This window comes from Vigna unguiculata, chromosome 3, assembly GCF_037176805.1.
Source record: "Vigna unguiculata cultivar grain cowpea cultivar isolate G323 ecotype 2 chromosome 3, ASM3717680v1, whole genome shotgun sequence".
Taxonomy (NCBI): Eukaryota; Viridiplantae; Streptophyta; class Magnoliopsida; order Fabales; family Fabaceae; genus Vigna; species Vigna unguiculata.
The window spans coordinates 42,310,604-42,326,534 of record NC_140794.1 but is presented as its reverse complement, the minus strand read 5'-3'; the positions used below and the strand labels follow the sequence as shown (position 1 = coordinate 42,326,534).

General features: G+C 31.9%; 1 protein-coding gene across 1 annotated transcript; it reads right to left on the bottom strand.

The window, feature by feature from the left end:
• Nucleotides 1-8,047: 8,047 nt before the first annotated feature.
• On the bottom strand, nucleotides 8,048-14,626 carry LOC114179131 (GLABRA2 expression modulator-like). The gene is made up of 4 exons (XM_028065355.2): nucleotides 14,177-14,626; nucleotides 13,993-14,094; nucleotides 12,945-13,216; nucleotides 8,048-8,528 (listed from the first exon to the last, which is right to left on the bottom strand). Exons 1-4 carry the CDS (start codon nucleotides 14,436-14,438, stop codon nucleotides 8,334-8,336), a joined length of 831 nt encoding a protein of 276 aa, XP_027921156.1. The 5' UTR covers nucleotides 14,439-14,626; the 3' UTR covers nucleotides 8,048-8,333.
• Nucleotides 14,627-15,931: the final 1,305 nt, after the last annotated feature.

Below are 15,931 nucleotides of genomic sequence, written 5' to 3'. Positions count from 1 at the left end.
ACAAAAAAATATTCATAGCAATTACATTAAATTTTTATATTGTAGTAAATAAAAGTTATTTATAAAATTAAAGTAAAAAAATTACAGTATGATTAATAATGAGTTATAAAAAAATAGATAGAATATATCGAAATATTATTCTACATGATGAAATGAACAATAAATAAAAATATTAAAAAACTAACAAATGTGTGTTTTAGAAATAATTTAAGAGACTATCGAAAGAAATCGCACAAAGGAAATCAAATGTATAATTAAGGTATGATAAGATGAAAAATACCTTAGAGAACAAATTATTAAATTATGTTTGAAGTGGTTAAAATTAAAAAGAAATATCATTAGTGCCCAAAAAATTTGTCACTAAATTACAAATAAATTAGTAATTAAATTGGTCACTAAATCAAGTACCGATTCGATCATTGAATCAGTCACTAATTTAATCACTGATTCAGACAATAAATCAACTACTACCACCAATGACGAAAAATAGTGATTGATATGGGTTAATGACTAAATTAGTCACTATTTCATGTTTTTCTTGTAGTGAATTATCATATATTATTCCTAAATATCATTATATATATATATATATATATATATATATATAATTTTAACCACTTCAAACATAATTTAAAGTGAAAAAATTACAGTATGATTAATAATGAGTTATAAAATAAAAAATAATTAGATAGAATATATCGAAATATTATTCTACATGATGAAAATAAACAATAAATAAAAATATTAAAAAACTAACAAATGTGTGTTTTAGAAATAATTTGAGAGACTATCGAAAGAAATCGCACAAAGGAAATCAAATGTATAATTAAGGTATGATAAGATGAAAAATACCTTAGAGAACTAAGAAAAATTTTCAAATATCAACATATATACTCAATAGTTGAAAAATAACGAAAATTATTTTAATGAAACAAAAGAGTTCTTCAAATTAAACAAAAATTAATAATAATAAGTAAAGAATTTTTTTTATATTACCTTAAATTGAGAGTATAAACATTCTTATGTGAAAGGAAAATATATAATAAAAAAAATATTAAAAAATAATAGAAATATTCAAATGTAAGGCATAAAAAAATTTTAATTAACATACATCATTTTAACATAATTACATAAAGGTTATGATAAGATAAAAAATATATTGGAGATGCGAATTAATTTCATGACAAACCAAATAATTAAAAGAAATAAAAAATAGAAAGTATATATATATATATAGAGAGAGAGAGAGTTACTTAATTAATTATGAATATTTTAATAATTTAAACGGAGACGGAGATATGGCGGGGACGGGTATTATGGCGGTGATATGTACATCCCCATACCCATCCCCATATCCAATTGAAAAAGTCGGGGATTCTCCATACCCATACCCATACCCAGTCAATGCGAAGATTCCCTGTCAAAACGGGGACGGGTTCGGGCAATACCCACAGAGACGGGTTTATTTGCCATCTCTACAAGAGAGAATGGTAATTTGATTATTGAATTGACATTTTGATTGTATGTCTTTTTGTATATTTCTCTTTTTTTCTTCTTCTTTGTTAACATTTATTTGCATATTCAAGTTATTTTATAAATTAAAAATCACTTTTAGAATAGTATAATTCTGCTCTAACGATTACAAATATAAAGAATCATATGAATACCACCAAATATTCTTAATAAACCTTTAATACAATTTCGGTCTTCATCAAACTTACTTCATTGTAACAATGAGTTATTTAAAAATTCCCCTTAAATGTATTTAATAATGATGTAGTTAATTGTAACTTGTCTTTCTTCTTTTTCACATATACATAATTTTAAGAATTCACCGTGTGTGTCTACATATATATATATATATATATATATAATAATATTATTATTATTCAAATAAATATCTTTTGTAAATGAATTAATTATATATAAAATAAAATAAATTTAAATAAATGTGGAAATATAAATTAAGTAGTCTATATTATAAATTATTTGAAGTTATCATTGACAATAATAATAATTTATTTAAAATGGTAATCATACAATTTACTCTATTAAAAATTATAATTTATTAAATTTTATCAATCACATTATACATTTTCCACTCATACTCACTCAAATCATATTATATTTTTCTTAATTCAAACATTTTCATATTTACCTACCAATCAACTCAAATCAATGCAAATTCACTCTTCCCAAATCCACATCCCAATCCAAACACAACATAAGTGATTTTTCATTAAAAGAATTGTCATCTATAAAATAACACATGACGGTTCTAACTTCACTATTGTCTAATCTTCATCAATAATTTAAAAAATAGACGTCATTTAAAAAAATATATCATCATTTTTCTTTGTTGTTTTATATATGTAGTGTTTTATCATATTTTTTACACTTCTTTAACTAATTAAAGATAGCTCTCAAAGTTGAGTTATTAATTACTTTTAAAGATTAAGTATCTTTTTAATCATTTAAAAAAGAATATGAGTTTAAGACTAAATTATTTCTGTTTTATTTGAGATTATACTAAAACTAACAAGCTAATATAGGTTTAGAAAACTAACATGAGTATTATATAAATCTTTTATTAATTGAGGGACGTGATTTTTAGTTTATTCTACTATCTTATTTAATCATTTTATAAAAGTTGTATCAATATAAAATGATATTGCATGTAATATAAAATGATAAATATGATTTAATTAAAAATATGTTTGGATAACAATATTTTTTTTGTTAGTATGTGTCACGAAAAAACATTGAAAAAGTATAAAAAGTTTCACTAATTAATCCATTTTCAATTAAAACAATAGATTCATTTGCAATTTTATTTTAATTTTATTTTAATAATATTATTCTTCTATATTAATCATAAAATCTCACACCTTCTACTACATAGATAAATAAGGAAACAAACTAACAATCATATTACACAGTTAATGAAAAAAATAGTTAAAATTTATTCAAAAAAGTATAAAAAATTAAAGGGTTAAACATGTTTTTGATTCTTTAACTTTAAGTGAATTTTGGAATTAATTCATTTCAAAATTTTGGATCAATTTAGTCTTTCATTTTTCGGAATACGTGAATTTATAATGTTTGACACACTTTTTGCTTTAATATTAAGTCAAATACTATTATGAGACGCGCTTGAAATATCAAAAAAAATTAACAAAATTTGATTAAAAAGACTAAATCCACATATTTCGAATTATGAAATACTAAATTGGTCCAAAGTTTCAAAATGAGTTAATTTCAAAATTAATTGAGAGTTAAGGAACCAAAAACATATTTAACCCAAAATTAAATAATCACTTTTTTAAATTAATAGAAATTCAATTAAAATAGTTAAATTTATGAACACTTGAAATTTAATAAAATTTATTTTTAATATTACAAATTTATTTATGTATGAACAATAATGCGCCTTTAAAATTCTTGGATTGTTCACAACATAAAATTGTTATTGGCAAATATTGCTTTTGAGAGCATATACACACAATTTATGGAAGATTCAAAAGCATTCTAAGGATAAAATATTTCAAAAAAGATCCAGAAATTAAAGCAAGATTAGACCAATCTTGAGGCTAAAACGAGAACTAATGATAGCCTACAATATTAAGGTCCATAATAATCCCTATAGGTTGAGCACACCGACACATATATGCCTTTCCACGAACTTCTTGTTAAGAATGCCAGGAAATTAAAGCAGATAATCATTCAATGACACAACTTTAATGAAGTGTTATTTAATCAAACAGTTGAAATGCATACTTTTAGTTTTAGTGTTTGACAATTCTAAACATTATGAATTGGTTTAGTGGTTCTGATCACTGTTTTGGTACCATAAAATAAACCATGTTCAACTTACACTAACATGGTAATCATTCTCACGTACCTTCTCCAAATACTACTTCTACATCAAGATCATTAAAACATATATTTGTTGTTTTGCACTATAATAAAGTTATTAAACCAATGAAATTCAATGCATACGTTAAATAATTCTGGAACTAATATGACAGTTTATTAACCTAAGACAGCCCCTACCTACTCTAGAAGAATATAATTAGAATGTAATCATTTACCCTCCCATTTCAGCTTCAATGGGTACTACTATTTGAAAGCAAAAAGAAAAATCAGAAACATAATTAAAAGTTAAATACGCAAATGAAATTATGCGTGTGAGTGATGCAATGTGTTATTTTAAAATATTTAAGATGGACTTTAAGAAGTAATGATGAGATTATCGTTTTGTGCAATGATGTTTTAGGGATAGAGTAGCATAAGCTAAAAAAGTTTGGTAATTGAATGGTATAGATAAAAGAAAAAAAAAACATATGCTTCCTAAAATATTTGTTTGCATGGTGTGGGGTTAGGAGTTGAATTAATTTATAAAGAAAAGTGAATGGTAATCTAAAATGAAATGACATTGGCGCGTGCAGAAGAAAGATCTAAGTGGGCCATGGAAGGGTGGTTTGTGCATAATTAAGTGGATATGTTGATTAGGACATTACAGAGTGAATAATGATGGCACTCTAATAATGATTAGTGCCAAAACACTTCCATGCCGAAAGAGCAAAAAAATGCTACTGTTTTAAGAAACAAGAGTTGAACAATCACTGTTACAGACCTCTCTGCTTTCACTTTTACTTTTGGTTAACCCTTCTATCTCCTAATTATATTCTAATCATTTTTAAAATTCTTATATTTTCTAAGTTCATATATATTCACCTGTTTCACACATATTTAAGATTAACACACTTAGATACTCATATATCAAACACTTGTTTTGAAAAAGTGTAAAAGTTAAAAAATATTTGTTTATAGAGGTGTCAATTTGGCCAATGATCTATGGTCAGTTCTAGATTTTTTTTGTTAAGCGCCCTTTAAGGAAATCCCAAATGAGAGGGTAAAAAAAAATCTAAAAGTTTCCAAAGCCTCCTCTTAAGTGGAATAGAGCGAGAGTCGACGTGGGTTTAGTTCACTAAAATATTTTAATTAACTTTTAAAAATAATATTCTGAGTCTGAGTTAAAAATTAAGTAGAGTCGTCTCAGACCAAGTCGGACCGAAGGTCGAGATTGGGCGACCAGGTCGGGTCGAACCAAATAGTGAGACATGTTGGGTCGGGTTGAAGGCCGAAATGAGTCGTCCCGGATCAACGAACAAGACGAGCCGAAACTACTCCGATAGACAACCGAGAAGACCCTGTCAGGCCAACTGACGAGACAAATCGGTCGAGACCGACGAACAAGATAGTCCAACCTAGGGCTATGGTCGAGACGGGCTCTTTCTTACTTTAAAATACTTGGTTTAGTTCAAAATGGCCCTTAGGTAGAGTAAATTGGATCATCCTAACCAAATTAAATTAGCTCCACAAACAACAATTCCAATTAACCAAAATCACATTTCAAAGTAATAACAACAATTTAAATTAATCATCTTCAATTCATCAATTTAAAACAAAACAATCATTATAAATAAACTAACTTTCCTTAACTGGATAGACACTCCTAATTAAAAAAAAAATGTTCCACACAAACTCTACCTCACATAGATTGCTCTACCTACACATAGAAAACTCTAATCAATTATCAGAACACACCCTAACAATCCTACTTGAACAAAGATTTATCTTGAACCCTTAAATGCTACATGCAAGTCCAAAACACCTCATATGCAACAAAATTCTTAAAAGACAAAAAAAAATTGACAAACAATTAATTTTGTTTAAGATTTTGATTGGTTAATGTTGTAGATTTCTTCGCCTTGAGTTCATTAGTGATCTTTGATCAAAAAAACAAATGAAAAATAAACTAAAAAATTTGGACACTCATGTTGACACCATTCTTTTTTTTACTATCATTTGACACCACCTCTCATAACTATTTACTTTCTCTTTCTTCTAAAAATATAAAAGTTAACTTTTGTTAAGACTATTTTACCCTTATACAAATTGTCAAATGGTCGTCAAATGATGTCAAACAATCTTTTTCCAAAAAATTTAAAAGAATGCAAAGAAAGTTCTTGAAAAAGTTCATACATATACAATGATTTTTATAAACTGAAACTATAACATCAAAAATACATACATATTGTTATATTTAAGTGAATTTTTAATAGATGGGTTTGAATATATTAAATGTTGATTGTGAGTTTAAACAACTCATAATTATATATTCTAATTTTGAAAATTGTAAGAGTCTTACCATTCGTGTCAAGTGTCAGTATTTACAATTGTGTTGGCAGTATTTATGTCGTGTTTCATATAGTGTTTGCCTCCGTACATATCATACGATGCATTTCAGAGGTTTGTTTTTTAAATATATTAAAGTTAGTTATTCTGTATTTTTGGAAAATTAATTTGAAAATTTGAAAATTTTTAATGTTTAAACATTCAAAGAGTTGGTTAATTTAGTAATAAATTATTGTGGCAATGGAGGTCGGTTCGGTTCCTTTATGTTCGTTCCGTAAATTGTGAGTTGAGTTGGTTTGTTCCGTTTTGAAAATGTAGACTCAAAAGTCTGAGTTATTCCATGTATGTTTTGGTTTGTGGATCTGTGGACTGGTATGTTTTTCTTTTCTTTTTTAAAAAAAAAATTCTCATGATAAAACTTTTATGTTAACAAATTGAAAAACTTTAACAAGTTCACAAAATTAAACAAAGATTTTGGAAAGTTGAATGATAAATTGATAAATATAATGTTTTCATCATATTCATATTTATACTCTGACATGAACGATGAATTCTTCAAATTTTAGCATATTCAAAAATAAATAACACTTGTTTTTCAACTCATACAGGAATTTGGAATGTCAATGCAAAAATATAGAAGAAAAGTAATCATCATACACAAGTGAAAGTTTTATTTATTTATTTTTCTGCATGTGCAGGCCAACCTGTCCCATCCCGCCTTTGGCCCGCATGGATTGCGAGTTATGCAGACAGAAATTTGCAGGCCAGCATGCTCAATATGTTGACCCACCTCGCATATTTTTTTGACATACCTACGAGCTGGCTCGTTGGACCAAACCAACATTGTCACCGTGCAATAAATCTTATTGCGAGATATTGTGAAAAAAAAATTGAAATAATTAAAAACTAATTATGCATTACACATTTTAAAAAAAAATTATTCGGAATATATATAGATATATTTATAATACTTTTGAATACATTTTTTATAACATTTTCAGGAAAAAAAAAACAAATTATGAAATGTTGGTCCTGGAAAAAAAAATTTAAAATCTTCTGGAATGCTTTTTTCCAATCTAGTTTGAGTCTTTAACTAAATGCCCTATGATGGAGATTGTTCCTCTTCATTTGTTCAAATCATAACGTGTGGTTTGATACTCCAAATTGTTTTCGTCCAAGTTTTGACAATGGTAAACACTTAAGGTACCTTAATTGAAAATATTTTTTATTATTACATTGATTCCATTAACCCTTGTAATTTTTTTCTTTTAATAACTAACAACAACTGTTAATTTATTTTTCACTTTCGAAAGATAATCAAAATAACATAATGTAAGTGTGTTTTTATTAACTGTTTCTGAAATAACTTTTTATTAGTTGTACTGGTTTTTTAACAGTTTCTTGAAATTGTTTTTACTCATTTTTTCTCAAGGCCAATTCTGTAATTTAATTAGATAGGATATTAAATATTCGTAGATTATCTCTTTACCTTCACCCCCTCGATATAAAAATGTATTTACCATTAAAAATCCATTATTAATCTTTCACTACATAATGTCTTGCTTGTTGATCAATTAATTTGTTTCGAGCTGGATGTTTTGAACCATTAAATTTGTAAATTTTTGTTGAACTACATCAAAGAGGGAAATGTTCATACACATTTGTACTTCCAAACTGAACAAAATGTTTTGGAAAAACGTTCAGGATAAAGTATTTCCAGATAGCCAAATATAAGAACATCAGATGCCATGTTCTGGAAACTTTCACAAAAAAACTCAAGTATTGAGATAAACAATAGGTATTAGTAAAGAGAAAAAGATCGATGCAGTAAGTAAAAGTTTAACAGTTAAAGGTAATATGCAGTGTACGTCTTGATTTTAAAGTATTTGTTCATTAGAGTTGCAAACTAGTTTCCCTGAATAACTCTTTTGCACTATTCTAATGGATCCCCTACTGTAAATTCATATCCACAAAATAGCCAAAAGTTGGCTGAATATTTATCAACAGTTCCAAGACCATATCTATCACATCTACAAACAAACCTTTTGTGGAAGGGAAAAATATAATTGGGGGTTTGAAACTCTAACGTATGAACAGACTATACTTCTTTTTCTTTAGATCCATTGGACAGACTATGCTTCTGATTGTATATGTCTGCCAGCTTCAAGAGCTTCTTGCAGGCACTCCAGAGCACCCTCATAGTTCAAGAAGCCCATAAACCAAAATTCATGATTGTCAACGGAAATCACCTGGACGTACTTTTCAGCAGGATTGGTTGTGTTTGATGAAGGATGCACTGCTTTTAGCTCGTGTAATGGGATGATCACCTACACGCAGCATAATTTCCCATATCAAGGACAAATATAACAATTGGATACAATATTATTCAAGATCAGACAACTTAATTAAATAAGGTAAGAGAACAGGAGAAAAAAAGAGCTAAGAAGTGAAAACGGAAAGTACGATTTGAAAGATTCACAAAGAAAAGAATGGCGTTAAAGCAACTATTTTGCAGACAAGAAATTGCAGAAAAGAGAATAGTTTAAGCAAATTGGAATATTGAATTCCATAAATGCAAAACTAAAGCTGACATGGCAATGTTATTTGCCTTTCGTTCCTTATACAAAAGATAATTATTTAGTTTAATTCAAGTCTCACACTTGAGCTGGTCACATGCTTTGCGTAGCAAAATGTTCTCAATTAAAGATGTAGCAAAAATATTAGTACCCACTCTCTAGCAGCTTGTAGGCGTATACATCAGTTAACAGAAATGAACCAACCTAATTTTAGTCAAAATAACTATCCCTTTCTAGAACATATCTACTCGCTAACTACATGAAAGTGGATGCAATCCCTTTACAAAATGCACCATACAGCCTACCCCAGAGTTAATTCAATACGAGATCAGATATAGTAATACTCAATGTTAGGATCTAGTTGCAAAGTATGGGACTGGAGCACCACATTAGTTATGAGATTGTAGTGTGGGATTTGTAAGGATTTGGACTCTCCAACTACAATAGCTAGGTTTTGTGGTGTTGCTCTCCAAAGAGTTCTTCAATTGGTATTATAGCCTTCCATCATGTCTCGGTTGCAAACAAGCAGCATGGGTGGTCTGTCAGCATTGTAATATTTGCTCATAACTGGTCAAAGGGCTAGTGCACAGCCACACGGCTGAGGCTTGGGACGTGATGGGACGTTAGGATCAAATTGCAAGGAATGGGACTCGTTCCACATAGGACGTATGTCAATGTCATTCTAATGTGGAATTTCTAAAGCTTTGAGCTCTCCAACTCCAACTGTTATTTTTTGTGCTGTGGTTCTCCCAAAGTTACTATCCAGCTGTTTTTTCTTCCCCTAGAGAAGTTTTTCATTTGAATAAACAAAAAGCTGGCTTTAACAGGCATATGTGAAAACTATGGTAATTATCTTATAGAGAAAGATAAAAATATGCATTCTCAAACTTCCTCAGTGCGATCAAATATGTTAATTATTTATAGAGAATAATGCACTCTTCAAGTGAATTAAAAACCACGGCAGTTGGACCCCAGAAATATACGTAGCTGATCTTACAGCATATATAGAACGATTATGAACACATGTGGACCACTGCTGAGAAAGTTATCTAGAGGTGGATAGTAGATCCTTCAGAAACCCCAGACCGGAGTGAAATGGATCGGAGGCCTACTACTGTAAATTGATGATAGGATGTTACACACCCAACTTCATACACATGCTCACAATAGAGGCAAAAAGGCTAGAGTGCATAAGGATGCTCAAGTCAAGCAAGGTGTCAGGTAATCTGCAAGCAGTGCTTCAAGTGAAGACTCTAGTGAAGTTGATGGGGTCGATGGAAGTGAGGAAGAAGTCTCAAAGCATGGGTCTTCTAGAGAAGAAGTGGGCCGTTCCACAAACTTAGAGGGAGGATTGGGATATTTGATTTGAGGGCAACAATCCAATTCACAACAGCTCAGGTAGCTTCAGTTACTTTGAGGGTTAGTCAGGAGTTGCCAGTCACGTGTTTGGGCGGTGAGCAAATTGCCATGGCAAGATCCTTGTGCCCCTTGGCATTCACTAACATCTTGATCACATATTTTAGGTTTAAGTTCATGCTAACAGACATTAAGCACTCATCAAAGATGAGTCGTGTCAACATGTTGCACTTGTGACCCAAGTTGGACTTGCTCATGCTCTCCCAAATATTGTCTACCCCAACACCAAGGTCCTTCCGGTGAATGAGGTCATATGGGGACACCTCCAACATCTCGCTTGTACCCTCCCATGCCCAATTGCCATGGATCTTTGTCGAGGGGATTGTGTCTATCTTTACTCCTAAACTGACAGGGACACTCCACTTGTACCTTAAGGGCAAGGTGGCCTGTGTATGCATGACCTTATCTACAACCTAAGGATTTGGGTCCTCAACTTTTCCTAAAACTCTAACATGACTTTCTGGTCCACAGTATTCTCTTTAACAATTTGTGTTATCTAGTTCACCTTCGTAGTAGATGAGGACACGTCCAAGGCAGGCAATCCTTTTGTCCAACTAGACAACCACACAAGCACGATCATGAATAGAGCGTAGCATGGGACAGGTGGCATGGAGGCACTTGTCCAACATGATTGGTCAGGAGATCAAGATTTGTACAACTAGAGTTGTCAAGCTAACAAGACCTCAAAGGGTGTCAACATGATGACACTTTATTATAGCTTTGACATTTCAAGGTGGCCTTTGAAGATGCCAACCAAGCCATAACGCATCAATCATGCCATTTGAGCAGAGCTCTATGAGGGGCACCTATACACCAGAGCAACTGAGTTCAATGAAAGGGCACACATCTACTTATTGTTAGACACTTATTGGGAGTGGTACAAGAACACTCACTTAATCCTTTAAGGGTTAATGGCAAGGAGATGACCATGACTATCATTGGAATGCTCTCTTTGTCTGTGAGAAGGTGGAGAGCCAAGGTGGTTCTGCTAAAGAAAATGTCAAAGGTACACACTAGAAAAGTAACATGGAGAGGCCACACTAGTAGGTCATGTTTGTGGCATCAACCATGGTCAGGGTTTGCGTAAGAATGAGTGAGCATGACCAAGCAAAAGGTCAACATAGGTTGTATGGTTGAGTCGAGTAGGCGCATGGCACATGGGGACAAGGTCTAGTGTGCAAGGGGTATCAGAGACCATACATTACCAACCTAGCTAGACTGGTCAGGCCATTATCACTCAGGAGTTTCGATAGTTGGTCAAGGAGGTATAGGAGAAGACAACGCCAAGGATCTTGGTTGTGGCAGGCTTTTTGTCTTTACCTTGGGGGCAAGTACATTGCAAGCTCACTAAATGCATCTATGGTCTTCAAGATTTTCCCTACTATCAACATGTCCCTAGCCACCATGATGATGGACATGATAGCACAAATTGGCAACGGAAATGTTGTGGACACGAAAAATCATGCTACGTTTAAGAAAAAGTTGAGAACTGAAATCATTAATACGTACACAAGGTCATACACAGGTCACCTTGCCCTTAGGGAAGGAGTGGAGGTCTTACTTGGTTAGGAGCTTATCCTAAAGGACAGATGGACGGGGTCCCGTCAGTAGAGAACCATGCTAATTTGTCAAGTTGGCATGGGATTATACAACAGACCCCGTTCACTAGAAAGACTCTGGTATAAGGGCAGATAATATCTACGAGAGCACGAGCAAACCCAACCTGGGTCACAAGAGCAACATGTTGGCGTAATTCATCTCTGACAAGTTGTGCCCAATGCCTAGTAGCATGGACCTAAACCTAGAACATGTGATGAAGATGTTCATGGAGGTTGAGGGACACAAGGACCTTCGATCCAAAAACCTTAAGACAATGATTTTATGGGTCATCTTCTTTATATGTTGTTCAACTTACTTAATTTTTACTCAATGTGGGACTCAAACACACACTTGGTTTTATAACAAGATGAAGTCAAGCTTAGGTTACAAGTTGAAATCGTTCTCTTTACGGTTTAAAATCTCATTGAGCAAAATCTAGTATTGTTGAGCTAGAATTTGGTATGACTCAAGGGAAATCTAATCATTTAGTTTTCTGCCAGCATACCATGTGTTGGTCACTTTATTTGGTAGTTTATATGGATGATATAATTAAGGATGAAGAAATGTTAGTTTATTCATTGCCAAATCAAAGACTTATATGGTTCACGTATGGGTAGGCAATCTACTTAGGGATACAAGATTTATTTTTAGTAATCTTGTATCCCTAGAAGCCAATATTTGGTTGCCTAGTCTAATGCAGATGATAACTATCAGGCTAGGGAATGGTTACTTGTGAACTTGTGGGGGCAAAACAATTACTTGGGGAGTTGAAATTTGCAAGTGTTGATAAGATAAAAATGTAGTGATAATAAAGTTGCTTTTTGTATCGCATCAAACACAATACTTCATGAGAAAACCAAGCAAAGAGAACCATTTATCACTTTATTAGAGAAAAAGTCCTCTCCAGGGAAACTACCATTGAGTTTGTTAATTATTGAACTTCAGGTCCATATTAACAAGCTTGGTGAATATGATTTGTATGCTTCAACATGAGGGAGAGTGTTGGAAAGTATTTCTTATTTTGGGAGAATATAACCGAGTTAGGAGCTGTCAATTTCTCAGTTCATTAGTAATTGCAAATTTTATATATAATAATGCTGAGGTTATTTTCCACTAGCAATTCAGTAAACAAGTTCTAATTAGAATAAGTACCTTATAATAGCTCCATTCTGTTTGGTTGTTATTTTTATAGGAAATAGGATTGTCACTAGAATATGCAATCTTTGCAGTGGATATATACAAAACTCCCATCACTGGACCAGCTGATGTGGACAAATAACATGCAAAAGAATTTTGAAGCCGTTCCTCTGGTCCTGTTTCAAACGTGTTCAGGAAAATCTTCTCATATCCGCCTTCGGCCAGAACTTTTGTTCCCTGGGCAATTCTCCCCATAGCAGCTTCAGCAAAGCTAGGACTTGTTTTCACTTAAGCACAATGTAACAAAAGAAGTAAATTTTAATTGCGGAATGTAAAAGGTTCATTGTCATTAGCATGATCCAAGGGGAGAAAATAACAAGAAACAGAAGATCCATCAAATCATCAAGTACACTAATCATTATAACACAATGAACAAATCCATGATGTTTGATAGTCCAACAACCAGTTGACATGATGATGATGAAACACAGGAAATGCTTAATAAAGTATACATATCAGAAAAAGAGCATCCAAGGTACATGCCAGACACACCAAGGGTTAGTTTGGTAGACCCTGTTGCTAAACCAACTTAAATAGATAATAAAGCCTTTATGGGACATTTAAGAGAGAACCGTTAGCGACACACACTATAACACACTTTCTATTCTTGGTTGAAAGGTATCAGAAACAATGAATTTTTGGTGGGTTACATTTTCTCATTTAATGAATCTCTTCATACAGTATGCATCACACTGTCCTATTTTATCCAACGTAAATGTGTTATGGCAATGGCACCATTTCAATCGTTAGTTTAATTTAATGGCTTATAATCCTGCAAAGTAACTGAATCCATTCCCATGTCTGACAAATACATAACAATCGAATTCCCACTTAATTTTATACAACTCTAGCACCAGTTTCCTTAAAAACAAAATTCCTATTAAATTCCCATATCTGGTAACTCAAGGCACCACCAGCACCACTCCATGTGCACCCACTTTAGAGTTGTAACCGATACACGACAATAAAAGAAAAGAAAAGAAAAGAAAAACAGAAAACTTACAGTGCTGCCACGTGTTTCCAGCGAGACTCTCAGCCTTCCTTGTAGCCTCTCCCACCTTCCTACCCCATCTCCCCAGCACATTGCGAACGGTAACCATCGTCTCTGGACACAGACAAAACCAAAAAAATACGCATGAAATGGAAAAGAGGAATTTGAAAGATAGAAAATCGAAAATAAAACTAACCCATGAAATTGGGAGCAGGTTGTTGAGAGTAGGAGGAGGAAAAATATGGATTGGAGTGCGATTCATTAGGGGAAGAGGCGAAGGTGGATTCGGTGACCAATTCGGGGCTCCAGTGGACGGATTTTTTGGTGGTACCGGTGGATGACGTGGTGCGTTTCTCCTTGGGAACCTGCTGTTCCGATCCCGATCCGTTAGGGGTGGTGGTGGAGTGGCCGTTGGAGACATGGGATTGGGATTCCGCTTCGGGCTTGGGGGGTTCCATTGTGGGGGTTGGTTGGTTTGGATTTTGGGATTAGGTTGGGAGCTAGGATTGTGAAACGGAATTTTGGAGGCGAAGGGAACGAGAGGGTGGTAATTTGGTTGAATGCGATCGCTTTTTTTAGCGCGCGGACCATGGAGGGCGCTTTTCCTCCACCAAGTTCAACCTTTCGATGGTCGAGGACAGGGGAGGAATTTTCATAAAAGTTCCGGGATGTTCATAGGAATTTCACATCTTCTGCTCTCTCTTTTTTTCTTTTTCTTTTTCCTTTTTTTTTCTCCATTTTTTATTAATTTACAACATTGTAATAAAAATAATGAAGATTTAACATCCTAATGAAATGTTTATTTTCAAATTGTTCGATTATAAAAGAAAACTACTCAAGTTATGAAATGTCACATTAATATGAGATGAGGTAGTCATTTTTTAAAAGTTTACAAGTTTATCATATTTTTTTATTTTTAAAAAGACAGTTAACTCTTTGTGTTTCATTTTCATAGAATGAATATTTGCATGATAGAAATATAATATTAATATTTTAATTTATCTGTAACTTAATAAATTAATTGACACAATTGAGTTGATAATAGTTTTCAATTCGGCTGTTCAAATAACATCATCTCTCAATTTTATTTGAGATTTTTATAGTTATATAAAATCGAATTAATTTAAAAATATATTAGTCCTGGACAAAAGATAAATTTAACTTGTAAGTACTATTTGAATTCACCATAATTTTAAAAGAGATATATATGTTATATCTACTTATTTATATAGTTTTTTGGTAAATTGTTAAAATATCATTAGTTATTAGATCACTTACAAAATTTATTTTTAATTATTACCTTTTTGTCTCCTATTTTATTTTATTTGAAGAACTATACATTTTCTCAATTCCCTCTTTAATTGTTCTACTTGTTTGATTTACACCAAATTCACTTCAACTCATACGGAATTTGTATCTCATAATAATCTCATTTGCATTCCATTAAAAGATATATTGTATTTGAAGAAACATAAACTTGAATTTTTATCATATTGAATTGTTCATAGGTGTTAAACGTATGAAAATAACACGTCTTCAAAAATCTTACATCGTCTAGAATAATTTAGACGTGGATGTTAGCAATTATATAATAGGTTCTAAGTTTATGATATTTCTTGTCTCAACTAAAATACACTTTGAGCTAATATTTGACTTTTATTATATTATTGTAGTGTTAGGTGTATTTAAATACTTGTTCTAAAGAGTGTGTGTGGTTGGAATCAAAGAGTTGAAAGTGTTTTCTGTATGTTATATAAATTTACAATTAGTGTTATTCTATGTGATTGTGATTTTTTTTCGTATTGAAATTTCCAGGTTATATTCTTGTATATTGTATTCATCTTGTTTTTATTTTATTTATATGTTAATAGGGTAATTATTAGAAATAAAAACTGTGATACTTTTAATTGAATATGCGTGTTTCCCGAGCATAGGTCCATATGTAAATATT